This window comes from Heloderma suspectum, chromosome Z (assembly GCF_057233095.1).
Source record: "Heloderma suspectum isolate Gila_16-S chromosome Z, 16-S_ref, whole genome shotgun sequence".
Lineage (NCBI taxonomy): Eukaryota > Metazoa > Chordata > Lepidosauria > Squamata > Helodermatidae > Heloderma > Heloderma suspectum.
In genome coordinates this window covers 630,635-657,939 of record NC_139476.1, presented here as the reverse complement: position 1 = coordinate 657,939, position 27,305 = coordinate 630,635, and the positions used below count along the sequence as shown (strand labels likewise).

At 54.1% G+C, this 27,305-nt stretch overlaps 1 protein-coding gene across 3 annotated transcripts; it reads right to left on the bottom strand.

The window, feature by feature from the left end:
- Positions 1 to 170: 170 nt before the first annotated feature.
- Positions 171 to 21,787, bottom strand: LOC146333439 (lamin-B2-like). Of its 3 annotated transcripts, none has more exons than XM_084826165.1 (12): positions 21,541 to 21,787; positions 17,803 to 17,939; positions 13,541 to 13,697; positions 11,297 to 11,422; positions 10,756 to 10,926; positions 10,330 to 10,455; positions 9,360 to 9,580; positions 8,531 to 8,711; positions 8,185 to 8,292; positions 7,113 to 7,232; positions 6,382 to 6,483; positions 171 to 6,001 (listed from the first exon to the last, which is right to left on the bottom strand). In XM_084826165.1, the coding sequence occupies exons 1-12, from the start codon at positions 21,745 to 21,747 to the stop codon at positions 5,960 to 5,962; spliced, it is 1,698 nt and encodes a 565-aa protein (XP_084682291.1). In that variant the 5' UTR covers positions 21,748 to 21,787; the 3' UTR covers positions 171 to 5,959. The 3 variants fall into 3 exon arrangements, with proteins under 3 accessions (XP_084682291.1, XP_084682293.1, XP_084682290.1); XM_084826167.1 differs by lacking the exon at positions 21,541 to 21,787 and adding an exon at positions 20,651 to 21,442 and having other exon boundaries at positions 172 to 6,001; positions 8,438 to 8,711; XM_084826164.1 differs by having other exon boundaries at positions 173 to 6,001; positions 8,438 to 8,711.
- Positions 21,788 to 27,305: the final 5,518 nt, after the last annotated feature.

The window sequence follows — 27,305 nt, the reverse complement described above, 5'->3', positions numbered from 1 at the left end:
CCCACGCTCCCCGCGGCCCGAAAGCGGGCGCACACAAGAGCGAGAACCAGGTCCCTTGCACGCGACTGCGTCCTCCCGGCTCGATATTTTATACACTCTCAAAATCCGAGAAACGCCGTATGGACAATGGCAAACAAAAAGCAGAAGCCGCTCCCTGTCCTGAGGGGCCTACAACAGGCCAAAGTGGGCTATGGTGCAGGGGCGGATCCAGAGCCGTGGATGCCGACGAAGAGCGCCTTAGGGACATTTTCATTTAAGAAGAACAGCGCGATAGGAACAAAACAAACGGCGCTCTTGCCTTGAAGTCTCGGATGTTCCTTTCCCACCCCAGGTCCCCAGTCTCATGTTCTCATTTGGAGCCCTGTCTGTGGGCTTTAATCCTAGTCCAGCATTTAAAACTGGCCCAATGTCCATTCTAGGCTGCTTCCAACTTTTAATTGAAAGCTGTAACATTGGGGGAAGATGTTTCTGGGCTGTTCTCTATGGCGTCTAGCCAACAGCTCTTAGAAAACCAGCAATTCCACATTTGAGCTCTTTTAACAAAAACATGTAGCTTGCCCAAGACCAGCCTTTTTACCGGAAGCCTGGAAAGTGGCCAATGTAAGCCCAATTTCTAAAACAGAATACAGGGATGCAGCTCCTGGCATCCTCCTGGAGATACCGAGAGACCAGGCACAGTCCCTGCGTGGCTGAGAGAAAAGGGGGAGCATCTGGCTTGCAGGAGAGAGAAGTGATTGAAAAAGCATACAAGAGGGTTACTTTGCCTTTGCCAGGGGAGTCAGGCCGTCTTTCGGGAGAAGACTGGGCCGAAGTAGGAACTGAGCACTTCTGCCTTTTGTCATGTTATTTCACCATCCTCATTGAATAGTTGAACCACCATTTCTTTCCTCTGCCTTTTACTTTGCACATGGCTGAAGAAAGCCTTTTTGTTGCTTTTAGCATCCCTGCTAACCTCAGCTCATTCTCAGCTTTAGCCTTCCTGACGCCATCCCTGCAATTCTGTGCTACCTGCCTGGACTCTTCCAGCGTAGCGTGGCCTTCCTTCCACTTCCTGTGTGTGTTGTTTTTTGTATTCAGGTCATCTCTAAGCTTTTTGTGAAGCTACATTGGCTTCTTCCGTTGTCTTCCACCTTTTTTTGTTGGAATTGTTCGTAATCGTGCCTTGAGAAATTCCTTTTTTAAAAACTCCCACCCATCTTGGACTCCTTCCCTCATTAGCGTCACTTGCAGTGTCCAGTCGCTATTGCCTGGCTCATAAGAAATGGCCTGCAAGGCTCTCACTAGCAAATAATCTGCCTCATGGCAATAATCCTCACACTTGGACACAAACAGCAGCCGCAGCCATGCTGACGATCTCTAAATGGTCTGCTGTTATGGGGAGTTTTGGGGACAGTTTACCTGCACACTATACAACAGCCAGGATAAAAATGCAAAACATTTATTGGAGTGTTGTACAAAAGGCTTCCAGTCAAAAAAAATGTATATTACAAATCATTGAAAAAGACACTTGGCATGCATATCCATAATAAAGCAAAACAACTTTGAAATGGGAAAGTCTAGATCACAGTTTTCTCCCAAAAGTGTGCGGCTGCCAACAGTCCCTGTTGCACCACAACTCTGAGGCTTCATGGAGCAAGCCCGTCCCACACCCCTTTCCTGTTGCACATTAGAGTTATAGATGCAGCTGCCCTGTTTTTAAAAACCAAAACTTACACAAGTCAAAAACTCACAGCTACAAAAATAGAGTTCTAATAAGGAAATCGTTTTGTATAAAGGCAAAGCTCGTCTCACTACTTTTGTGTTTCAGCTTATAGCCTGAGAACTTGCAACTCAGCAGGGCATCATACATACATGTGTTTCTCTTATGGGGAAATGCCATGTAGGGCACGTTTCAAGTGGGGATTGTGTGAGGGTTCCCATGAAAATTCTCACTTGAAACTAATGGTGGCAGAACTTGGTGGGTCGCATGCACAAGTGGGTATGTCAGTAGAAAGTCCAGCGTGTGACACCTTGCTAAGGCCCAGACGGAAACACTTCTGAAGCAACCCCCACCACTGTATATATCAAAGAGAAGATGAGATTGGGGGTCACCCAAATGCCCCTAACCCCAAGAGAGTCCAGTGCTTTGTACTTCTTTTAGCAGTTTGTTCTCTAGACTTTAGCATTTCAAGGCGGCATTAACATTTACCAATAATCATGTGTAAATACAGGCTTAAAAGATAAAAGAAATTACATTGTTGGTTTTTTTAAGTGTAAAGCTAGGCGTACTTCAAGAGCAAAGAGGATTTGTGTGTCTCAGGTCACAGCCAGACATCTATCTGCTGCCACGTCCACCTCCCAACCGAGGTTCCTACCATCTGCTCTTGGACTGGTAACAAGGCCCTGACAAATTCAGTGGAAGGTAGATTTGGGGGGTGGGGAACCAAGGCAGTAAGAGAGGTGGCTTCCTAAATAGCCTGCAGCTCCTGATAGATTTGGGGGGGAGGGGTGAAGTGAAGTGAGATTATCTGTGGGATGATGAAGTATTTGAAAATCTTTTTTTTCACATAGGAGAAAGACGTGACCCTACATCTCTTTCCTTGGCAAAATGTACTGGGGGAATTTCACATGACAAGGAACTCCAGCCTTTAAGACTCTGGAATTTTGAGGTTTGCACAGTGGAAGAGCTGATGCAGAATCCCAGTTGCTCTATGAAGGGAGCGGGGAGTCAGGTTGGCCTTTTGTACACTAAGGGCACAATCCTATGCAGGTTTAGATAGAAAAAAAAGTCACACAAGTTCCAGCATTCCCCAGTCAGCCATGGCTCGCTGGGGAATGCTGGGAGTTGTAGAGTTTTCCTGCCTAACTTGCACAGGATTGCACCCTAAGCAATTTAAGACATGCCCCAGCACACGGGGAGGGATGGAAAGCCTGAAGGGTGCACGGCAACCGCTCTCCACCCTAAACAGGCATGTCTGTGAGGAGACGGGCAGCGTGAAGGGCAGAGGCAACTAAAAGATGGGAGGCTGAAGATGTGACTCCCTCAGCTAGAGGCAGAGCAGGGGGATAAAAAATTTTTCTGGGATTCCCAGCTTAAGACAGCTGACTGGAGCGAGGCTTGGCTGCAGGAGAATGAGAACCAGACAGGTTGCAACTCAGCCTAGCAACTGAGGTGCCTCCCTGCCCAAAAACAGGAATGTATACTGGAGGGTCCCATGGGAGAGGAAGGCTGGATGTAAGCTGACCAGCCGAGGTCCCGAATGGTGAGGGGCTCTGAAGGCAAAGCACTGCCGCTCTCATTTCAGCCCTCAGCACCGCTTGGCCAGGGAGCCTCACGGCCAAGTGGCAGTTTACACTTGCCTCAGTTCCAGACCATTTTCAGGGTCGATAAAGGAGTCAGGGAGGTTTCACAATGGGCAGAAGGGGGATGGCTCAGGCCGCACTCACGGAGCTGCCTGCTGCACCCAGTAGCACGTGCGCACAGAAAGGAACATTCACATCTTTTAAGGTTCACAGGAAAGAGAAGACGCCTGGCTGGTCACAGGCCACCGCCGAGGGAGGCAGAGGCTAGGAAGCAGCCTTGGGAAAGCATGTTTGTCCTCCTCAGGGAGGAAGTGTGTAAAGACGTAGGCTGCAAAATAGTTCTTGTGCTGTGCCTGAGAAGCCTAATTTTGAGCGACAACTTAAGCACGATCTATGACATATTCAGCCAACTGTTCAAGCCCAGCGAGATTATGCAAGGAAGACATGGGATGCAGGAGAAGAGAGAATGCTATATGCTTGATCCAATATACCCTTTTTTCTCAGGGCGTTTGCACAAGTGGCTCAATAGGAAATGGATTAAAACATCTAAATCTAAAACACTTTTACATGAATTCAACATTGGTCATTAACACACCCTGTGGCATCAAAACGCCTGTGGAATATTAGCACCTTTGAATCTATTTATTTTGAATATAAAGTTTGACTTTTCATTCCCGGTCCTATGCACACAACTTGCACACAAGCAAAGCCATGAAGTGTCACTGGCCCCAGTTCCAGCCAGTCAATCTCCTCTCTCTGACCAGAACGTTTGGCCATGGCCACAAACATCCCCATGTCCTCAAGCTGAAGCCATATAAGGGATCACATGGGCTCACAATGAAAAGCACAGCCAAAGTCCCGTTTGCTGCCAGAATTCAGAGGTTTTGCTATGACTCTGGGAGGCTCCAGAATCCTTTTCGGACGGACCTCTTACGCCCTTAAGATCAGTGCAAGCAGGACGCTCAACAAGCTGGCTGCTCTTTTGCCCAGGCGTCTCTTAGGATCCTTTCAGACAGACGTGCATGCCACCGCTGGATGATCAAGGGACGACTTGCACATCAGAAAAGGCCTAAATACCAGAGAGAGCTTAATGTGCTGCCTCTTAACATGACAATGCTTAGGAGAAGCAGTTCAGACGTTCAGCCAGGAGTCCATGAGTGGGAGGTCCTCCAGCAGTGACTGACATGCCCACTGGTGTGAACGCACTTCACGAGTACTGCAAGGGACCCCTGCACACAGCTTAAGTCACTGGTCTTCCCTTTTTTAAAAATAAAGAATGCAGTGAGCTCCAAGGCCAGCACTGGAGAGGAAGAGGAATGCTGCCAATTGCAAAACCTGAATCTCAACATTCAACCTCCAGAATCTGAAATCTCAGCCTGTAAATGCACTTTCATGTTATGGGGGCCAATTTCAGCCTGGACGTGCTGTGTGCATGAGGACTCGGGTCTTCACGACAAGAGCTTTTATAAATGTGGTTCCCACCTACAAGGCAGATTATCTGCTTCAGAACCACCAAAATCCAGAATTCTGAAAGGCCAAGATTCCACATTTTACACAACAGTTCAATGTCAAGGGTCTTTCTAGCATCTTTCTACAATGTAGTTAATGAAGGCTTCCTTCATTAGTAGTGAAGTACAAAGTAGTGCAACTAAGGTCATGCTAAGAGGGTTTTGCAAAGAGCTGGGAGGCCAGAATTCCTCCCCCAATGTGCCCCTCCCTATCTACGCTATCATGAAGAGCTAGGCGGGAGACGCTCCCCGTTCCACCTCTGCACAAAGCGGCTTTCCAGACTCCACCAGACCCGTTGCTCTCAGCACTGCCAGCCCCCCTGGCGTGCCATTTCCAGGCCAGCTGTCTCTGTCTGAGGCAAGCCCCAAGGCCAGTCAGGGGTCTGCTCAGCTTCAAGTCCATCAAAGCACAGATGAGTCTCACTCAGGTGCTTCAGCACGGCCGGGTTACCCAAGACCTCAGGGCCGCTCCCCTGCCAGTGCCTGTGTGTTGCTCTGCTGACTGTGGCACATGCAGCAACAGAGGGACGTGGCAGCCTGGCCAAGGGTGTGCTGGGAGCAAATGCTCCAAGGAGGGCGGGCCACCTGACAACTGAACGCAGTGCTCCCACAGCATCTCCCCAAACCGAGTGTCTACAAGTCCCTTTTCAGAGGCTGCTGGAACAGAAGGCCGGAATAGGTGGACTCTCCTCCACCTGTCAGGGATCGTGTAGCAGCCGATCTCCTGCATCGGCAGGGCCTCTTCCCACTCTATGACCTTCGGTCTGTTCCAGCACAAGGTCCAGGTGACACGAAGCCCATGACAGCAGAAGCATATGGGAACTCACCAGACCTTCCACACAGGGGCAGGGAGTCAAAAGCACCCACCCTTCCCAAGGCAATGTCTTCCCTGGGGACTCCAAGAGCCACGCTGCCCTTGACTTTAAAGCCCAATGCAAGGGCCCAGTAGCCTTCCCAGGAGGAAGGGAAAACCTCGGAATGCGGTGGCAGTTCTGGCTGAGACAGTCCTCTCTTTAAAAAGTGTATCAAAGAATCAATTCCATTTAAAAAAAGAAAGAGAAAAAAGAAGAAATCATATAAGACGTATAAAAATAGTTTTCAGTGACTCTGGGCAAAAGAAAAATAGAGCAGAAGGGGGAAGGAGAAAAGATTGGCCAGTGAGCTTCATTTCACATGACAGCACATCCTCTGGACGTTGTCCTGGGATCCCCCTAAAGGAAGAGGAAAGACAGAGGGTGAGGAAGAAGTACCCCAATTTTGCTCTAGAGGAGTAGACTGGAAGGTGGAGCCACGCTACTAAGGGGCTTAAGACACTCCTCACAAAGGGTGGCAGTCTTCTAGAAGGGTTTTGGATATCCCCTTAATTACTGGGGTCCCTTTTGTCTCCTTTTCCATTTTTAAAAGGTTTGGCTACTCATGCAGCAGACAAAATTGATTACACACACACTCATCCCTCCTCTCCAGATCACTCTGAGAAGCCTTTCTGAGGGAGGCGCTCAGTCTCTTCCCGCTTCCTTCTGTTTCCCAGCCAAAGCTGAGCCACCCTTCTGAGGCGTAACAGCAGCTGCCCCAGCCTCTCACTTCTGGCTACCTGCTGGTGGAAAAGGTCTTCCTCTCCAAACTCCGCTTCATCTTCCTCCTCATTCTCCTGCAGCAGAGTGGACAACTGGGTCAAACTTCTCACAGCAACTTCCTAGGAAGAACAGGGAGAAGCACCACTTCAGACAAACGCCCTGATGGCTGGCAGATGCTTCAAGGCACCCTCTGCTTGTGGAACTCTGTTGTTATTGCTTTGCACCAAGCACAAGACAGTCTCCACCCTCTAGAGCTCCCAAAGCTTCGAAGGAGCAGGTAACCGTTCTTCTGATGTGAAGCTACTGGTAGAAAAGGTGTGAAAGAACTAAGAGTGGCAAGATTTAAGTTCGTGGTTTTCAGCAAGAAAGACACACACACACACACACAGCTTTAATCAGTATCCACGAAGGAGCCAGAAACGATTGTCTCCGAGACTGTCCCCAAACAGCCAACTGGACGCATCTGACCCTCCCTCTCCCTCCAACACCCAACAAATCAACATTCTCTTCTCCTCCCCACACCCCCCAGCCCAAGCCGGCTCCTGCCCAAATGCTCCACATTCTGCACATGCAGGCTTCTGCCATCAGCATCGATGAGCCAAAGCACAGCCTGCGTTGTCCCTTCCTCGACTGGGCTTCTGGCTTGCCCTCTGTTTTACCTCCACACAGACACAAGAGGAGGCCAACGGTTATGCTTTCGCCATATGTATGTGTCTGTCCCCTCCACACACACACCGCAAGGACGTACCTCTCCATCTGAGTTCACCAGGTAGGTGTGGATGTTGGCTCCAGTGCCCCAGCTGCTCTGGTTCTTCCACACGAGGACTGAGGGCGGACTGTGGGCCACGCCGGCATCGGCAGCCCAGACCTAACAGGCAAGCGAGACAGGCAGGCAGGCAGGAGGTCACCCCAAGCGGTTTGCTTATGCATAGAATCATAGAATAGTAGGGTTGGAAAGGGCCTACAAGGCCATCGAGTCCAACCCCCTGCAGGGACGTTCCTGCCTTGTGTTCCCAGCGTACCTGGCAGAGGCCCTGATCCCCTGCCCTGGCAAGCAAGAGCCCTGCCCGTCTCGCCTTGCAGCAAGGACCAGTCACTCAGACTGGAATGGCAAACCCTTCCATTGGCACAGGTGGGCAAGGCTAGCGCAGGGCTTCCCACAGGGATCATAGAATAATAGAACAGTAGGCTTGGAAGGGGCCTACAAGGCCATCGAGTCCAACCCCCTGCTCAATGCAGGAATCCAAGTCAGAGCATCCCTGACAGATGGCTGTCCAGCCTCATCTTGAATGCCTCCAGTGTGGGATAGCCCCCCACCTCCCCAGGTCATGGGTTCCATTGTTGTGTTGCTCTGACAGTCAGGAAGTTTTTCCTGATGTTCAGCCGGAATCTGGCTTCCTGTCACTTGAGCCCATTATTCCGTGTCCTGCACTCTGGGATGATCAAGAAGAGATCCTGGCCTTCTTCTCTGTGACAACCTTTCAAGGACTTGAAGAGCGCTATCCTATCTCCCCTCAGTCTTCTCTTCTCAAGGCTAAACATGCCCAGTTCTTTCAGTCTCTCTTCATAGGGCTTTGTTTCCAGTCCCCTGATCATCCAGGGCCGTGTGATCCGGTGGCTGGATCACACGGCCCTGGCCACCAAGAGCCAGTTCCTGAGGCAGGAGCAGCACAGGAGCCACGCAGGGATTGATTCTGGGTCTGGAAAGGCTCTGAAGAAGGCCGAGTGCGTTTGAGCAATTGTGTAACTTTGAGAAGCGCCAGCCTGGCACACAGGTATCCCGTTCAGTCAATGTCCCATTCCCCCAAGGAAAGACTTACTGTGACTGTCTGCCCAGCCCGGAGGACATACTTGGGGGTAAATTTGTAAGCAATCTCTTCTCCGTCTCCAGTCTTTCTCTTCAGTCTCCAGTTCCCAAGAGACTGATCCTGGAACAAGAGACAGGGCCCTTTAAGTGCCCAGGGAGCGATCACAAATGGCAAAGGCCAGCTGTGCTGGGTCAGACTGGTCCCCGGGAGTGCCCAGTGCACATTTCAAAGGCGATTCCTCCCTCCCCGACGAGAGCCAGCCTACCTTGTCAGAGCGGTTCTTCAGCTGAACGTACTTCCCTTCCGGGTTGACCTCCTCGATGCTGATGCTGCCTTTGGCCGAGGCCTGCTGGCTCACCTGGAAACGGCTGCTGGCACTACTGCTCCCGGGGCCGATCCCACTGGAAATGCTGCTGGAGAGCTCCTCGGCTCCCATGCGCTTCCGCTTCCCCCGGCCCGAGCGAGTGACCGAGGTGCTGCTGGAGGAGGTGGCCCGCGACACTGTGATGCGGGACGGAGGGCTCGGAGTCAGCTTCAGTCTGGCGAGGAAAGGCAGGGGGTGAACAGCAAGGCTAAAGAATGGGCAGCACTGGTCCAGAGGGAAGGCCACGCAACGCTCCCCCACAGAAGCTGCCCTGCTCCGTCACTGTCTGCAGATGTGGCGACCCAGCCTCATCAGTATCGTCCTCCAGCACCCCAGAGAACCATGATTATGCTCCTTGCTTTCATGAGGGCTGACATGGATGTTTCCTTATTATGTTTGTACTCTGCCTTTCTTCCGCCACGGAGCTCAGGGGGACGTATGTGGGAGTCCTCAAGCTGTCTGCCACTCTTCCCCAATCAAGTCCAGACTTGCTTGGCTTCAGCAAGGTGGCCACATCGTCAGGCCAGAGGGCGATGTGTCGGAAGGGGCCAGTTGGGCTTCCCAGGAGCAACAGTGCCAACTGCCCTCCCTATTTCCAGCCAGCCCCTCACAACCCACCCAGTGAGGAACACTGGGCCTGAACCCAGCACCTTGGCCTCCTTCTTTGCTTATTTGGATGCGACTGATTCACGCATGGGACTATCTGCATAGAGCTCGCAGAGAGGCTGCCCAGGGCCGTCTCTCGGGGCAGCCATGGACCCTTCCAGAAGCCACCGCTGCTTCAACTGGCCAGATGACAAGGACCCTGGGCACTCCCGCCTACCTCTCCTCTTCCCCTTCCAGCAGCTTCCGGTAAGCACTGATCTCCATGTCCAGCGCCAGCTTGACGTCCAGAAGCTCCTGGTACTCCATCAGCTGCTGCTGCATCTGGTCCTGCATCTCGCTCATCTCCCGCTCCTTGGCCTCCAGCATCTTCCGGAGCTTCTCTCGCTCACTGCCCATCAGGTCCTCCAGGTCCCGGATCCGTTCTTCTGCTGCATTTGCCTGCAGGGGAGGAGAGAGGGAGAGATGCTGGCCAGGGACCTAGGCAACAAGCTACGGGGAGGCCGGGGGGGAGGCGTCAGGGGGCAGGGCCACGCCCACCCACCCCCAGTCCCTGGCTGAAGCACCACGTGCAGCTCCTCCAGCCAGCACTTCAGTCACTGTGCACAGGCCAGCCAGGGAAGCCACATGCAGCAAGGCCAGGCCTGACTGAGGTGCCGGCGTTGCCTGTTCTGCACCTTCACCCGCTGCGGGGAACAAAGCACCCAGCTGGGAGGGAGAGTGGCACACAGGGGATCTCCGCTATTATTCACGATCTGTGGCCAGCATAAGAGCAGGAGCTCCTCTCCACCTCAGCCTGCCTTGCAGGGAAGTGTGCTTGTGGGAAGGGCCAAGGACCCTAGGACAAGGCCACCCTCCGCTCTTGCAGACAGCCCAGCACTTACGGGAAGGGGAAGAGCCCCCCAGCAGGGCATTTGTCTGGACTGCACCTGGGTGGGGAAAGGCCCCTGTAGCTCAGTGGCAGAGGCCCTGCTTGGCGGGCAGAAGGTCCCAGGTAGGGGACCCCGCCTGAAGCCCTGGAGAGCCACTGCTCAGGCAATCCTGAGAGATGGACCCAGCGGGGCCAGACTCAGCACAAGTGGCCAGAACACCCACTGCAAATTTGGGGCTGGGCTGGGCTGGGCTGGGCTGGGCTGTGGGGAGGACAAGGAAAATAGCTGAGGAGAAAGAGAGGGGGCACTTTCCCTCACCTGCTTTTGCAGCCCAGATAGCTGGTAGCTGAGGGACTCAATCCTCACGCGGGCTTCCTTCAGCTCCTCGCGAGCAGCACTTGCAGCTTTGTCGTTTTGGTCAGAGCAGAGCCTGGCATTCTCCAGCTGGAAAAGAGGGAAGAGGCCTTAAATGTGACGCCCGTGTTTCAAGCAGTCACTGCCTATCTACCTCCTCTTGAAGAGGGAAGGGGAACAGAGCGACCCAAGACAAGACGGGCTTCCAAAGTCCTGGATTCCGGGAGCGGATTTCTCCAGCAGCTCCTAGGGCTCCCTGGGCTACGGGCTGCGCTTCCCAAGATGTACTCAGAGCAATGCTACACATGCCACGTGTCCCCCTCCCCGCAATCAGCCCCTGGAGCCTGCAAAGGGCTGCCCTTGAACCCTGGCACAGCCTGCCTGCCTCACCTTGGCCTGATAGGTCTGCTCGAGCTCCTGCTTGTAGAGCCGGACCTGCTCATCGTGCTGGCTGCGCAGGTCCTCCAGGGCTTGGGCGACCTTGGACTCGTACTCCTGCTGGCGGCTGCTGTCCACCTCCACCAACTGGCGCTCATGCCACTTCTGCGTCTCCCTCACTTCCTGTGGGAGCAAAGCCGGCCCGCGGCGGCCTCGGATCAAGGGTGCCACAGGGCAGGACCCCCCCACAGCGGCCTCCGCCTGGTAATGGGCAGAAGGGACCAAACTTCCAGTGGCGGAGGAGTGGGGGAAGGGGAGCCTGGGAAGCCACATCAGAGCTAGTCTGGAAGAGCGCTGCCCCCCCCCCCCCCGCACCGATGCAGAAAGGTGCTGACAGGGCCACTCCCTCCTTCTCTGTGCAGACAGAGCTGTGTTCTCCCTCAGCTCAATCAACACCCGCTTTGGCTCCCACCGCTGCATCTGGCCAAGGCTGAGCACACTCCCAAGCGCCCCGTCTCCCCTTGTAGCCCGAGCGACCGGCAGCTCCTTCTACCTCCTCAAAAATGCTCTTCCTGAAGTCCAGCTCCTCCTGCAGGCTCTGGCAGCGGTTCTCCAGGTCCACCCTCATGAGCGTCTCCTTCTCCAGCTGCTTCTTGGCCACGGCATGAGCATCTTCCGACTGGGAGAAGGGCAGAACGAGGGAGTGCTCAGGGTGGGCGCAGCATCAAGCGGGAGCCCTGCTGGGCTTCTGCAAACGGCCCTTGGGAATGTAGGCAGCCTGCCTGTCTCCCTCACGCTCACGCAGCATCCCCCCACCCCCAAAAGCCCTGTTAATACACCCGTCAGGCCTTCAGAAGGGAGACGCTCCAGGAGAAATACAGCTGCACAAGTTCCCCCGAGCGCCAATGGTCTTTGGGTACACCATTGCTAGCTAAGCTCCTGTCAGGTGTAATGGGCACACGGGACAAGGAGGGAAGGGAGCCTCACCAACCATGAGGCTCCTCGGAGAAAAGGCACAGCCAGCCTCTCTGAAAAGGCACAGCCAGCCTCAAATCTAAACAGAAGTAAACACAGTCCTGGCTGCTTTGTGGCCCAAATCATCTGAGAGTCTGATTTTGTTTTGTTTTTCCAAAAAGCAGTTCCAACCAGCTGGGGAGGAACAGCCCCCGACCATATTCACTCCTCCCAGCTGCGGCGCAGGACCAGGCGGAGCACAACAACAACAGCGGGGCTGAATGGTCTCTGGGACCCAGGCAGGGCTGCGGGTTGTGGGGGGCTAAGAAAGCCTCTGCACAGCAGCTGGTGCGGGGAGCGGGGAGACGTAGCTGCAGATTAAACCTCCGAATTTACACATATAAATACGCAATACAAGCATTTCTAAGCAGTCAAAGTACCTTACAACACCTGATGTGGTTGGGGTGTGTGTGGGTATTTTCTGAGGAAGGGAAGAGTTCTTAAGACAGCGGAATGGAGCGAGTGGAAAAAGGAGCAAAAACTGCTAAGCTGATTGGGAATTAGTACTGTGTACATTTGTTAGCCCCTTCTTTCAATAACTATATGTTCTTATAAACGCCTAACTCTGCCTTGAATATACTTAATGCCTGCTGGACTGCTGAAGTTAAGGGAGGACAAGAACCCCAGCAGCTGATTCACATCAATAAAGGACAACAGGTGAGGGCTCCTGGGCAGTATCACCGTCACTTTTATTTAAACATGCACAGAGAACCCCACCAACTCAGATAAGGACACAGACCAGGCCAGGTTAGAGGCAGGCGCTCAAACATCAATACTGTATACACTTCGTAGGCCTTGTTCCAGCTTTGTGGAAGCCCAAGAACTCGGCTTTGTGCCTCCTCAAAATATTCCCCTGGGTTGTAAATCCAACGTGCCAGCCCAAGAGGGAATGTACATTTTGTTTTCTACACAACCTAAGCCAGGAGGCCACGTTACTCCTGGAGTCAACATGAACAAAGGAATTTGGGGTCTTCAGTTCCTGTGCTGTAACAGGAGTGGCAGAATCAAAGTAGCTGCACCTCAGCAACCTCCAACAACACATTTGTCATTGCCAAGGTTTCATGTTACGTTTCTGACATATATTCTGCATTCGGGAAATATGGAATGAGGAATGAGGCATCTATTCCTCCAGTTAGCTGACTGGAGAAGAGCCTCCTCCCCCGATGCCCTACAGCTGCCATCATCTTCACCAGCAGGGCCAATGGCCATGTCCGTTGGGAAGGATGGGAGTTGTAGCCCAGCACATAGAATCATAGACTCATAGGGCTGGAAGGGGCCTACAAGACCACTGAGTCCAACCCCCTGCTCAGTGAAGGAAGCCTGATCCCAAGGTGGCCTCCCATCGAAGTACTAACCAGGGCTAACCCTTCCAAGATCAGACGAGATCAGGCACATCCAGCCCTTTGTCCACTCATAATGATAAGAGAGTTTGGGGGGGAAGCCATGGCTTATCTTTTACAAGCAGCATGCTCATAAACACAGCCAGCCCTACCATGAAGCAGCCTGATGCGGGTGCATTAGGTGGCGGAATGGGGAGCGAATTGAGCTGCTCTCCCCCTCCAAGCAGCCCCCTGCTTCTTGGTCCTGCCGGCCACCTGCATGGCTGGCTGGCTGGCTGGCTGCCTGGGGGCGGCAGGTTGGGGGAGGCTGCTGCAGAAAGAATTGACCAAGAGCAGTTTGCTCCTTCCCTGGTTGTGAGGCTGCCATTCTAAAATCCAAGCAACGGGACTCCGGCACTTGATCGAACACATTCCACTAGGTCTCCCCCCTGCCCCACATTTACCTTGGCCAGTTGGACACGGAGATCAGCTACCTCGGCCTCCAGGTTTCGCTTCTCAGTCAGGGTGGCAGTGAGTTCTGCTTCACTCCGATGGAAGAGGACTTCCAGCTCCTTGATGCGGCCCTGAGACGTGGACCACTCCCCATCTTTCTTTTTATAGCTAGGGAGACAAGAGGAAGAGATGTCGGCACAGGCTCTCATACCACCTGAGCGGCAACGAATGCCTGCGAGGTCTGACAGATGGCGCTCTGACCCCTCCCCACTGCCACCAGCACTCCTGTGTGCCAGTGAACCACGCCATGCCTTGACGATGGTGCTGGCTGTGAATTTCCACTCTCCTCAGATCATGGGAGTGTCCTTCAAGAGCTGGAGGGCAGTCCAGATCAGGCTGCTTTGCCTCTGGTAGGCTGGGACACATCCATGAACTACAGGGAAGTAGATCCTTCAACATAGGCACACAGTGGCCTGGGTGGGTGAACGACCTCCCACTTTTCTGGGCAGAGGCTCCCATCCAGTCTGAAGTTAACGCATCTCATAATGTAACTCGACATTATTCTTTGGCTAAATACATTTGCATGTGTTTTCAGTTCACCCTGACTAAAGCTAATGAAAGCACAAATGGCTGGGTAGCAATATTCGTAATTGCAGCATTTGTTAGTATCTAGGCTTGGCCAGGCCCCTTCTACAGCATAGAATAGAATCATAGAATAGTAGGGTTGGAAGGGGCCTACAAGGCCATCAAGTCCAACCCCCTGCTCAATGCAGGAATCCAAGTCAGAGCATCCCTGACAGATGGCTGTCCAGCCTCGTCCTGAACGTACGTATTAGACGCACTTATTGAGGCCGATCAGGCAAAGCGACCCATGATTAGGGATGTCAGAGAATTCTGCCACGGTTCTCAGTGATTCCCCGAAATCCATGGCGGAAAGAAGCCCCCACCCCCCCAACCAACAAAAGGCGCACGAAACGGAGCACTTACCTGCTGCCGTCCATGCTGACTTGTGAATGGCGGCCGCCCCGTGGCTGCCATTCACTTCCTGATCATAGCCGTGATAGGCTACGTAAATACTTACGTAGCCTATCATGGCTAATGCAGGGACGCCTTTTGCATCCCTGCGGAGGATGTGATAGGCTACGTAAGTATTTACGTAGCCTATCACGGCAAGCCAAAAAAACAACAACAGCGTATGCAAATGGTGGCGGCTGCGGCGGCCGCCATTTGCGTTCCCCATTTTGAGCCGTTTACCCTACGTAAATATTTACATAGGCTATTACGATGAAAAAAAAGGAACGCGAAGAGCGTAGCGGGCGCTATTTGCGTTCCTTTTTTTCCCGCCATAATAGCCTACGAAAACATTTACGTAGGCTAAAACAGAGGGGGGGAAAGGAATGCAAATGGCACCCACTACGCCATTTTTGTTCCCTTTTTTCACCGTAATAGCCTACGTAAATATTTACGTAGGCTAAAACGGCTCAAAATAGGGAACGCAAATGGCGGTGGCCGCCGCCATTTGCATACGCTGTTTGTTTTTTGGCTTGCCGTGATAGGCTATGTAAATACTTACGTAGCCTATCACAGCAGCTTCGCAGGATGCAAATGGCGGCCGCTACGGCGGCCGCCATTTGCATCTGCAGCAGCCCATCCACGGCCGGAACTCCGGCTGCAGACGGCCCTGGCCAGTGGCTCCACGGAGCCGCTGCGGAGCAGAGCCGGTTTAGGATTGCGGGGGAAGGTGCAGAGCGCCTCCCCGCCACCGCGAATCACCCTATCAAAAAGGTAAGTGACTTTTGTACATCCCTACCCATGATCCATGTCAAGAGAGACTTGTTATTGGTAAACAAATGTGATATACAGGGTTCTAAGCAGGAAGGAAACAGGGAACTGGGTTGTCCCATTGTGCCTAATCAATGGATCCCCACTTTGGTGTCTATATCTGAAGCATCTGCGGATCTCAGGCTGTGTCTTATTCAGCAAAAACTTTTGTTTCATGTCTCTTTGGATGCCGCAACGGCTCTTTAATACGGGTTTGTCTAATTCAGTTAATTGCTGGCGATGCAATGCAGCAAATGCTTCTTTTCAACACATTTTGTCAACGTCCAGTAGTTGCTTCTTTGGGGGAAGAGGTTATTATATGGATACATTTTATACTGGAGCAGTCTTTACTATTTGCTGGTGCACATGCTCATTTAAATTATTTACTTTCTTCATGGAAATGAATGCATGCTTAGCGCAAATGGATTCTCCGCACCCTTTTGACAGCCAAGAGTGATGTCATGACAGCGAAAGGATAAACACTCACCTCCTGTAACGCAATGGATTGAGGACCTTACAGCACTTTCAATATTTGAACAGATGGTGTAAAGTCGCCACCTGCAAATGGATCCTTATTTGGATATCTGGCCCACTTTTATAGAAGCCGATGTGTGGGTGTTAGAAAGTCTTCATACGTATGCATTCCATATGTAGTCACTGACATATACAAATCTACATATGTATATACTTTCTTCTTCTTCTTTTATTTTGTTGTAATTTCACAATTAAAATAATTTATTTTAAGTAAAAACCACAAAAGCACCAAGGACGACTTCAGCTATGATCTTCAGACCCTTTCATCTGCTACAGTTCATTCCAAGTAGGTGGCACTGTTACTGCATCCATGGCAAGGACTGCTCTGAAAGACAGCTGAGTGAAAACTACCCCATGCTGGCAACGACATGGGATTTGGGGCATCCCAAGCTTCTCCCCTGGGCAACAGGCAGAAGTCTGGCCCTATAACAGGTCCAAAGAACACTGCTGCTTCTTGATGGGTGAACCGTTCTTGCACGGACTGATTCTTCCTCACTGGCCCACGGGGCTGGGCACCCGCTACATGCACAGCCATCAAGAATCTTCACAGGGCCAGCGCAGGAAGGAGCCCTTTCCTTTCCAGGTTGCCTTCCAAGTGTCCAGACATCTACAATTCACCAAGCCAGGAGAGCGAGAGCCCACACGGTCAAGGAGAGTTTTATGTCAGAGCCAAGCACAGGGGTTTAGCACATGGAGCACACAAGGCTCTCTGTAATTAAACTCTCCCCCCTGACCCACCCTCGATCAATCTGGTCTGTGCACCAGTCAGTGCAAGGCACAGAGCAGAATATTTGGCATCTCTCCTTCCAGGATCACAGAAGTACGACTTTGGTATGCTAAGAATCTAGCATTTGTTCAAAGCAAAATTTTTATGTACAGACAAAGCAGCAAGTAATTCAGTGCCAAGGTAACTAAATGGATTGTTATTCTAGGCTTTGTAAAAAAGCAGGGGTTGATACAAGCAGAGCCCCCAAACTTCCACATCAGGAACAAAACGTCGGCACAGCCCGGTTACTTGCAACTTCAGCTCCAAAACATTGAACATTCCCCACAAAGCAAAACAGGCTCTCTTAGCCATTTCATGCCATATTCAGCTTGGCTGTCTACATTTAAATACATTTACATCTAAGAACTGGATCCCATGGCATATTCTCAGTGTCCACGTAAGGGTGGCCAAGGAACACACCAAGGGCTGGCAGTGCTGAGGCCATCGCTTCATGTTACGTGTGAAGCCCTGGAACAGAGGCTTCCTGGGGGCCAGGTCTTCCAAGGAAAAACAGCTTCTAGAGGGTGTGTGCAATTTGGAGGAACCGCCCGGAAACGGAGGTGGGGTACAGGGACCTGAAGGCTGAACTGCTTATAGGCAAGGATATATGGGCAGGCAGGGCAGCCTAAATGCAGTGGTGGGGGGGTGTCAGGGGAGGCTGTCCTAGCGTTGGGGAGTGTTAGTCCTTCTCTCCCCAGCTGCAACCCCTATGAAAGTGCCCCTCCCCCACATTGTAATTAGGCTTATAAAAGCCTCACTTGTCACCAACAGAGGCTTTTAAAAAAGCCTCTGGCATTGTGGGAGGGAGGAGGGGAAATCCCTTGCTGTAGAAGAGGCAGCTGCTGGGGATCACGTTACCCATATTTGAGCATAGCCGGTACTTTGGCCCTAGCATGCTAGCTCCAAAAACACAGGCCTGAGTTGCCCGAAGGGAGGTGAAGTTCACCAGCCTGCCTTCTTTCACTCCCACCATCTAGGAAGCTGAAACTCCCCCATCTCCACCCCAACCTGGCCGTTTTAGCAGAGCTGGCCCTGAGAGATGGAGACGATCAGGCGGACTGAAGGCCAAGCCGGTGCCTAGAAGTACCAGGAATACTTTCCCAGCCCTACGTGACTGAGAGGGGCCCCACGGCATGGGGCAACGTCCCTTACCTCTTACTGAGCTCGTCAAGCTCCGCCCGCAGTTTCCCTATTTCTATCTGGAGCTTGGCCCTCTCTCTGGCTGTCTCATCGAGGACTCTCCGGGCATCCGCCAACTCCGACTCATAGAGGGCCTTGATGCCAGTCACCTGCAAGGGCAGAAGCAACACTCAGATGCCGAAAGCAGCCTCTGGGGAGCCAGAAATGCCGAAGGCCCCGGGAGCAAACCTTTTCTAAGAAGTGGCAGGTGGTGGGTGGCCTGCCATTTGCCACCTTGGGAGGAGCATCCTGGCCCCAGCCAGATGCCCCAGCTTTAAAGAGCCGATGCAGCCACCTGACACTGAGGCGAAGGACACGATGGGAAGGAGGAGTGGAAGCCTCTTCAGCTGCACAGACCAGCAGCAACGCATTTCCTGACATGCCCCCATCTCCTGACATGCCCCCATCGGCGTCTTAGGCCAAACAGCCCTGATAGCTCTGCGTGGCAGGCGGGCAGCTCTCGCTCACTCTCACTGTAGAGTGGAGGTTGAGCGACTTGCCCAAAGTCATGGCTGAAAAATGAAACGGTCTCCTCAGAGTGCTAAACCACGTTCCCTCTACCTACCTTAAAAAAAATAAGTCTGTGCTTCTTTAATAATAATGCTTGGCATTTATATGTGGTCCTTTATATTATATGTGGTCCTAATGCTTGGCATTTATATGTGAACCTCAGGAAAAGCAGATCACACAATAGCTCAGTAAATGTTACAACCACCCTGGAAGGTCGGCCAGGATTGTCATCATGCCTCTATGATGCTGAGGCCTTCTGGTGAATCCAAGGCCAGGCAGCAAACTGTGATGCTCCCCCAGTTTTCTTTGGACACATCGGAAAGGAAAGGAACTCCCACTCACAGGGTCCCCACAGACACGAACTGAAAACTATGTTTCAAAGGCAACAAAGGTGGCATAAAGAATAGAGTCCCTAAAAAAATTAAACTGGAAATGGTTCATCTTCTAGCTAAAACATGCCACATCACTAAAATCAGGATGGAAAAGAGCCAGGGCCATGCCAGGTTCTACCAAGGGGGAAGCCAGGCAATTATGGCCTGACTACTGCCCCGTGCAACTGACTACTGCCCCATGTCAGCCTGACTACTGTCCCACGCAAAATGACAGAAAGCATCGCCAAGGCTAAAATCGTTAAGTATACTGGAAAATGTTGCAAGCAAGAATATGCACAGGGACATCTTCTTGCCTTACCCAGCTTTTAGAATTCTTGGAAGGTGTCAATACTTATAAGGTTCAGAACAATTTGGGTAGACAGCCTATAATCACTGATTCACAAAATGCTTTGGACGAAGTCTCCCACAAAGGATTCTAAGAAAGTTTAGCAGTCATGGGTTAAGAGGACTGGAGGCTCCCCTTATGGTTGGCAGGTTCTTAAAAGATTTGGAACGGAAGTAGGAAGAGCAGGATAAAAATGTAATAAACAAACAGGAAAATGCATGGAAGGGAGATGTATCGATGATTACTGGCCATAACAAGACACGACTGGGGGCTCAAATGCTGGGCGAGAAGATTTTCCTTAGCCGGATCCAGCAAAGTTATTCTTGTGTTCTTTTGATTGCATTTGCCAATCTCTAGAAATATAAATAAAGCCTTGTCTACAACTCCCGTAATAGTACAATTCGCAGGGGCTGAAAAGCAAAAGCTCTTCATTACATGCCCTTAATACAAGGACTTCACCCCTTCCTGCTGTGTGTTTCCTTCTACAGCTCCCTATGCTGAAAGAATCCTAAGCAGCCCCCTGCCCCTGCCCCACACTGTGGTTAACCAAGAAGGGTTGGAAGTTTTATGTTTCGTTTGTGATCGTTCATTTTCATATTTGAGTAAGCTGTTCAAATGTATCGCTACATTGTGTCCAAAACGCGCTGCCCTTCTTTTCCCACTAAGGGTGCCGACTGCTGGACTGGAAATGCCCTCCTGACAGCAATGCGTCCCCAAAGCTCAGAAGATCCCAGGAATACAAAGAGAGTGCCGACACCTTGAGAGCCATGGATTCTGGTCCAAATCCCAGCAACACAGATGCGGCACATGCTCTTGGCTGCCTGGCAACTCCACCTTGCTCCAATAGAGACATGCCCGTGGGGGCGTTTGAAATTTCCACCCATGCAACGATAACCATGTCCAAAGGCCACAAGGTGCGTTATCAGACAGAGCCCGCAATTCAAAATATGCAGACCTGGAAGCACCACATTCTGCTGAAATCTGCGGGACTTGGCCGAAGTTAGGGCTGAGGGCGAAGGTGGCTTAGAGCGGCGGCTACTCAGCAGAGAAAGAGGAGCCCGCACCAAAAACAGCCTGCTCAAACACAGAGCAGGACCACTGGCTCGGAGATTACGCAGCATCCAAGCTTAGGCGGGACTTCCTCATTTCAAAGTGCAGCACAAACCACGTTTCTCCTCCGCTTGCAGACAGCAGAATGGAACAAAAAGCAGACGCCACCCGGGGCAGGAGACCAACCAGGCAGGCTTCGGGGGACGGGGTGGTGGTGTGAGAATGCCCGACGCGCTGAGACCCGCCCCAGCACTGATCCATGCAGGACAGAAAGGGGTCGCTGCCTCTGCCCCCACTCCACCCTCGGGATGCATGCAGGGAGCCTGGCCCCACCAGAGAGGCACTGCTCCTCTTCCAAGAGGCATCAGCGCACGCATGGATCTGGATGCAAGAGGCTTTGCCCAACTCTCATCTGGAGCGGAGGGGAGGATCGCAGCAGCAGCAACAGGGGCTTCTGGCCCCAAAAGCCCCCCCGTAATTGAATATGCCGCCGCCGCCACCACCACAGTCTTCAAAGGCTTCACAGGGAGCTGGGCCACCTGACCTGACTGGCCACCTCTGAGGAGGGGCGACGAAGTCGTTTGCTGCCGCGCTCTTCTCCCCGCATCACGAAGACCCCCCCCGTAAGCGCCACCCTTCCCGCCGCCGTGCTTCACACAGTGCCTCGGTATGAAGGCCCCTCCATGCCTCAGCCCGTGCCTCCAGTCGCAGACAACTGGCTCGCCTCTCAGGGGGGCACAACGGGGTCAACACACGGGGGGACCGTGCAAGGGGTCACGCTGAGCGTTACTGACACAGGCAGAACCCCCTGGGAGGGGGACCTGCGGCAAGGCCCCCGCCTCCAATACCGGGAGGCCCCCGCCACCCTGGCCTGCCCCGCAGGGCCGCCACAAGGGGGCGCCTCAGGCCTCCGCGGCCCCGCAGGGCGCCGCTCAACGGGAGTAGCGACGCCGGCGCAAAGCCGCCTCCTCCGGCGCCCCTCCCGCGCAGCGGCCCGGGCGGCCGGGACGGCGGGTAGGCCGGGGGCGCAAGCCAGCCCCTGCCCTCCCTCGGGGCCCGCCACGACGCGGGACCAGAGCTCCCGCCGCCGCCGCCGCCCCAGCCCGCCTTGCAGGGCGACGACGGGGGGAGCAGCGTGCCTGTGCCCTCGCGGGAAAGCCGCTTACTGAGGACAACGAGGGAAGCAGCGGCGATGGCGGCGCAGGGCCGAGCGGGGCGAGAGGCGCGACGGGCCCGTGAGGCGGGGGGGCGCAGCCAGCCCGGCCCGCTTTCGGCCCCGCAGCACACGGGCAGAGCCGCCGCCGCCGCCGCCGCCGCCAGCCGCGCGGGGCCGCCGCGCCCCTCCCCTCCCCTCCCCTCCCCTCCCCTCCCCGCGGCGGGCCTGCGAAGACGCGCGACCCCGCCCCGCCCCGCCCCGCGCCGCGCGCCCCTCACCTCGCGCGTGACGACCTCCTCCTCCTCGGAGACGCGCAGGAGCAGGCGGCCGTTCTCGAGCTCGAGGGCGCGCGCGCGCTCGATGTAGCGCGCCAGGCGGTCGTTGAGGCGCCGCAGCTCCTCCTTCTCCTGCCGCCGCGAGAGGCGCGCCGGGCTCCGCGGCGAGGCCGCCGCGCGGGGGGCGCCGGCGGCCGGCGAGGCGGACATGGCGGCGGCGGCGGCGGCGGCGGCTCATGCGAGCCCGCGGGGCGGGGAGAGGCCGGCGCAAGATGGCGCCCGCCCGCGCGGAGCACCGCGGGAAACGGAGTCCCGGCCGCGGCCCATGCGCGCGCGCGAGTGGCGCCAGGCCGCTGCCGCCCCCCCGACGCAGCCCCGCCCCGCCGCGCCCCGCCGGAGCTCAGCGGCCGCCGGGACGGCCGGGGGCGACTCGGGGCTGTCGGCCGTGGCGAGCGCGGGCGCGGGCGGGCGGCAGCTGACGCGGGCGGCGGGGTTCGCCGCGCGGCGCCTCCCGCGCGCCCCGGCGGCAGCAGCCAGAACGCGGAGCTCGAGACGCGCCCTGGCAGACGCCGGCCCGCCCGCCGGGCGGCTTCCGCCGCGCTCCTTCCAGCCCCGCTGTCCTGCGACCGGGGTCGGCCGCGATGGCCGTGGCCCCTTCCAGCCCCGCTAGTCCACTGCTCCGAGGTCCGCAGGAGAGATGCCCTCCGCGCTCTGCTTGCCCGCGCCGGGTAGGTGGTGGCCTCCGGGGTCAGAGGCGGCCGCGTCCCGATGGGGTTGTTCCCTAAAACTGCAATATAAAAGGGCACGTTGATATGTATCAAACGCGCGCGCGCATATCACGCGCGCACACGAAACCCCATGCGCGCACTGTGCCCGACCGAAGGCGCTTCCCTCCAAACATTCAGACGTGTGATGGGAAAACAAATTCTTTCCCAGTCCACTTGGCTTTGTCGGGGAAAGCGGATATTTTCACCAGTTAGATATAACTTGGCCCAGATACATACATTCCTTTACACACTTATGTGTGCGTGTGCGTGTGTGAGTGGGAAGTAGGGCTGTTCTACCTCCCCTGTGGCAGCCTTGGCTTTTTTAACTTGAGGGAATAGTTAATTGGAGGGAAGTTTTTTTTGTTTAAGGTTTTTTAAGCTCGTCCCTCCCCAGCTATGGAGAAGGACGGGACAACCTGCAGCCCTCCAGATGTTTTGCTCTACAGCTCCCACCAGCCCTAGCCAGCAGAGCCCATGTGAGGATGATGGGAGTTGCAGGCCAAAACCACTGGAGGGCCACAGTCGCCTGACCCCAGCTTAAGCACAGGCTATGCAGAAGGCTGCAGCCTTGACCAGGGAGAGGAAAATGGCCTCTTCGCTGCTGCCAGGCACTCTTCACTAAGACACCCAGAGAAAGGCAGTGGGGTTGCCAGCCCCCTGTGGTCCCTGGACCTGGCCAGGCTCTTCCCCCTCTCAGAATCCTCTGAAGGTCACTTGGGGCCAAGGGGCAGACCAACGGCTGCCAACCCTTGCTTTAAAGGGGCTTCTCAGCTGCCAAATTTGGGGGCCGCTCTAGTGCATTGGGACCTGGGGCACTCGCTTTTCATACATGGGATCGCAGCGCAAACGGCACGGTGTAGACTGTGGGTGCCAGGCTCTCATAGCCCCGCCAACTTCATTGGCGCTGTGCCCAGGGCACAGTCCAAGGGATGGGGTGCTGCCGCTGCCTGAAGAGATTTGGGTCTGGTCAGTGCCTGGATTGGGGTGGGGAGAGACACCAGGGAGCTCTGCAGTGCCACCACAGTAGAGAGGCGGTGGTAAAGGCATCCCCAAAATAAATGCTCCATTGCAGGTAGCTTGCGGCACGCAGCTCAACTCAGTTCTGTTTGTATTGCCAGCCAATATTAGGAGGGCCACAGGCACCATCGCTTGTCCTCCTTTGCCCTGACATGCCAGCGGCTAGCCACGGCTTGGCAAAGAGCATTTCTAGCTTGTGCAGAGGTCGGGGGCTTTGCCTTTTCCAGGCAGGAAAGGGCTGCAAGTGGAGAGTTCTTTCATGCGGCCTTCCCCAGCCTGGGACCCTCCAGATGTGCTTGTAGCCCAACACATCTGGAGGGCACCAGGTTACAGTAGGAAGTTTTTGCCACCAGGGACGGGGGCAGGTATTGTTGGGAGGGTTCCTAGCTGGTGCGCTGAAATAACCAGGCTGCTTTGGAGTGCTCTGCTTCTCAACGTGACTGGATGCGGGGCGGGGGGACCACAAGCCCCAGCCTGCCCCACAGGAGCCCCACGCCGTGGTTGCTGGTCACTTCGAGGTCGGAGTGGCTTTGGAAGGCAGCCTGGTTCGGCTATCCGGAGCGCCTCCGGCTGTGCGCAAAAGCGCGCCCAGGAAGGGAGGAGGCTCAGGCTGGCGAGCGGGCGAACGAGCCGCTTGCCCCCTGCTGGATGGCCGGCAGACTCCAGAGAGGAGCGCTCCCCCATCCCAAGGATCCCTCTCCCGCCCTGGTCCAGGCCTGATGGCTGCGGGAAGCGGCGTGGCGGGCTGGCGAGGTCCAGCGCATAAAGGCGCATAGGCAGCTGGTGAGGCGCTCAGGGAAAGCCGTGGCGGGCGGGGGCTGCGTGGCAGGCTGTGGAGGGGGTGCGCTTGCTGGAGCTCCCTCGGGGCACAGGGAGACTGCTTGCCTGCCTGCATGGAGAGCCCCGGCCCACCCAGCCGCTCCTTCTCCTCCCGAGGCGCAGTGCTTGGCAAAAGTTCCTTTCCTGATTGCCGAGGAGGCAGCTGCTGCCGCCGCACCTGCCAGCCATCTCCCCGCCTCCGATCCCACAAGGCGCCCTTGTCTTTGCTTCCCACGCTTGCCGCGGCCTCTTCCTCGCCATTGAAACGTCGGCCCAGCAATGCGATTGCGGTCTTTAATCGGAGAGGCGCGGACGTGTTCCATAAAGAGAAAAGCACGGCCTTTTCTGTGGCGACCCCTCAGCTCTGCAATGCTTCTCCTCCTCCACAGGGAAGTGCGCCTGGCGCCTCCACATTGCTATCCTTTTCTGCGCCAGGCTGAGAATCGTAGAATAGCAGGGTTGGAAGGGGCCCACAAGGCCATCGAGTCCAACCCCCTGCTCAGTGCAGGAATCCAGGCCAGAGCATCCCTGACAGGTGGCTGTCCAGCCTCGTGGAGAGCCCACCACCTCTGGCACTGGCTTCTTCTGTTGTCTTCCACCTTTTTTCTGGTTTGAATTGTTTGCAATTGTGCCTTTAGGATTTCCTTTTTTTAAAACTCCCACCCCTCTTCGACTCCATTTCCCATTAGAGTCGCCTGCCACGGGACCTTGCTTGTCATTGTTCTGAGTTGATTAAAATCGGCTTTCCTCAAATCCAGGGCACGCAATTGGCTACACTCGGCTTTTGCTTCCCTTAGAACCAAGAACTCAAGTACTGGACTACAACTCCCATATCATGTTTTGGACTACAGCGCCCATTGGCCATGCTGGCTGGGAATGGTGGGAGTTGTAGCCTGACACATCCGGAGGGTATCAGGTTGGAGAAGGCTGCTCTGAAGGTCTTGTTCCATTGCTTTAAACTGAGCTGGCCTGTTGCAAAAGGCGCTCCTGGGCCTGCTTCATTGTACGCACGGGCATTCTTCTCTGCCTCCTCCCGTTTGCGGGCACAGGTGCTTGCTTCCCCCGGTGCTCAGCTGCCCCCCCTTGGCTTGGGTCTCTGTCTCAGCATCCTCCATCCCTCAGCTTCCCTGCTCCAACATACATCTTGCCATGACTAACAGACGCCAGGCTCTCCAACGACAGCACACAGGCAAAGCAGGAGGGTCAGTGGGTGGCGTTCGACCCCGGAGGGCCCAGAGCTCTGGTGCTGCCCCCACCTGCTGCAGAGAAAGAAGAGTGGGGCTGAACAGCCTCGGGAAAGGGTCAGCAGGAGAAGGCGAAGTTGCAAGCAAGACTGTAGGACGCGCTTACCGCTTCCACGGGGCGGAAGTCAAGGCTTCCATTTAAAGTATCCATGCTCAGGGAATGTGTAGGTGACTTCACTGTTCTCATAAGCTAAAGGGTTTTTTTAAAAAAAAATTAGGATTAAAGATATTGTTTATTTTTATTTATTACACTGATATCCCACCTTTCTTCCTCTTGCAAGGAACCCAAGATAGCTTACATGGCCCTCCTCCTCTCCATTTTATCCTCACAACAACCCTGTGAGGCAGGGGAGTGACTGGCCCGAAGTCCCCCCGGGAGCTTCGTGGCCAAGTGGGGACTGGAACCAGATTCCCCGAGTCCCAGTCCATCACACTGGATCTCTCCCAATATTAGGATTAAAGATATTGTGGAGTATGAGGTCCCTGTGAACCCTTTATTTTCTATATTTATTAAATACCTCATAAAATAAATCTCTCCAGACATTTTGCAATAGTGATAAAAAAGAAAACAACACAAAACTAATAAATGTGCCAACATAGTATAAGATGCAGTATCACATTGCAGGGACTAGGATAATAAACAACGACTAAGATAATAAAGATGATAAGAACACTAAAATATTTTTAAAGATTTGAAATGTCCTCAACATCTGGGAGAACAGGAAAGCCTTAGCTTGGTGCTGGAAGGGTGGCAGGGTCGCTGCCCAGCGTGCTTCCCTTGGGAGAGCATTGCAGCGTTGGGGGGCCACCATAAAAAAGCCTCCTCTCTCGTTGCCGCCCTCAGCCTGAGGGGCACTTGAGGAAGGGCTTTGTCAATGGCATGTTATGTATTGTGTCACTTGGGTGTCGCTCTTGGTTGTAAAGGGAGTGAGAGAAATTGGATGTAAACATGTTGGCCTGGATGCAGATTTATTGCGCTGGCAGAAGTGGACTTCCCTGTCTCCTCCAGCCCCCCTGAAATGCTACACAGAGATTCAGGAGACCCTGCTGAATGGGGTCCACTGTGGAGCAGGGACACCCAAAAATCAGGCAGAGGGACCTTCCACAAGGGGAGAACTTCCTCTCGAGGAAGGCCAGTCCTGGATCTAAACCTGGGTCTTTGTGTCACTTTGGCTCTCAGGTGAAAAAGAACGGTGAGGAAACGGCTGCAGTCCTACAAGTGTTGGTAAACAGCCTACGATACTTGGCTAGCGTGCGGAATAGGTCGTTGATGAATAAGAAATAAACAGCTAAATGGGATGGAAATGATACGTCTGCGAGGTCGAATCTGTGTGTCGTTTACTGGATTAGGTCAAGGCCTAGGAAAAAAACATTCAACAAGAAGGCTTGCTGTTGGGTGTGAGTTTCAGTTAATTGATTACTTGCCATTTATGTTGTACTTGCATGATACAATCTTTTTTTGTTTACTAACTTTTATGCTGAAACTAAACCGAAAAAAGTCAGTCTGGAGTTTCTCACTTGCTCACTCAGTGCTTGTTCTGGGAAAAGGGGTTGTGTGAAACTGTAGCAATGATTGTATCTTCTCATCTAGAGCAGATCCCTATATCCACCCCCCCCCCCAAGACATCTACGTGCTCTTCATGATGTAAACATTCCTCCCCGCACACCCTTTTTAAGATTCTGTAGCCACGGTTGTCCTTCTCCTTGCAGAATTAGGCTGTTGGCAGGTGTTAAGAAATAATCCTGCTTAAAAATTGCTGACCAGGTGTGGACAGAGTGTTTTACTCCCGTGCAAGGGCACCCAGCACTGCAGGAGTGGGCCGGGGTAGTGGGAGCCCTTTCTAGCCTCCCAGTTTTCCAGGGACAAAGGCAAGAGGCAGCAGCTGCTCAGAACCATTTGCTGGTTTTCAGATAGCATTTG

What these genes read in the sequence shown, in the direction of transcription:
- LOC146333439 (XM_084826164.1), bottom strand. Translation starts at nt 21,747, where the DNA reads ATGTCCGCCTCGCCGGCCGCCGGCGCCCCCCGCGCGGCGGCCTCGCCG. An exon ending in CTGGAAGGGGAAGAGGAGAG is followed by an intron (nt 8,712 to 9,359) that starts GTAGGCGGGAGT and finishes TTTCCTCGCCAG; the next exon opens with ACTGAAGCTGACTCCGAGCC. An exon ending in AAGACCTTTTCCACCAGCAG is followed by an intron (nt 6,002 to 6,381) that starts GTAGCCAGAAGT and finishes CTCTTCCTTTAG; the next exon opens with GGGGATCCCAGGACAACGTC.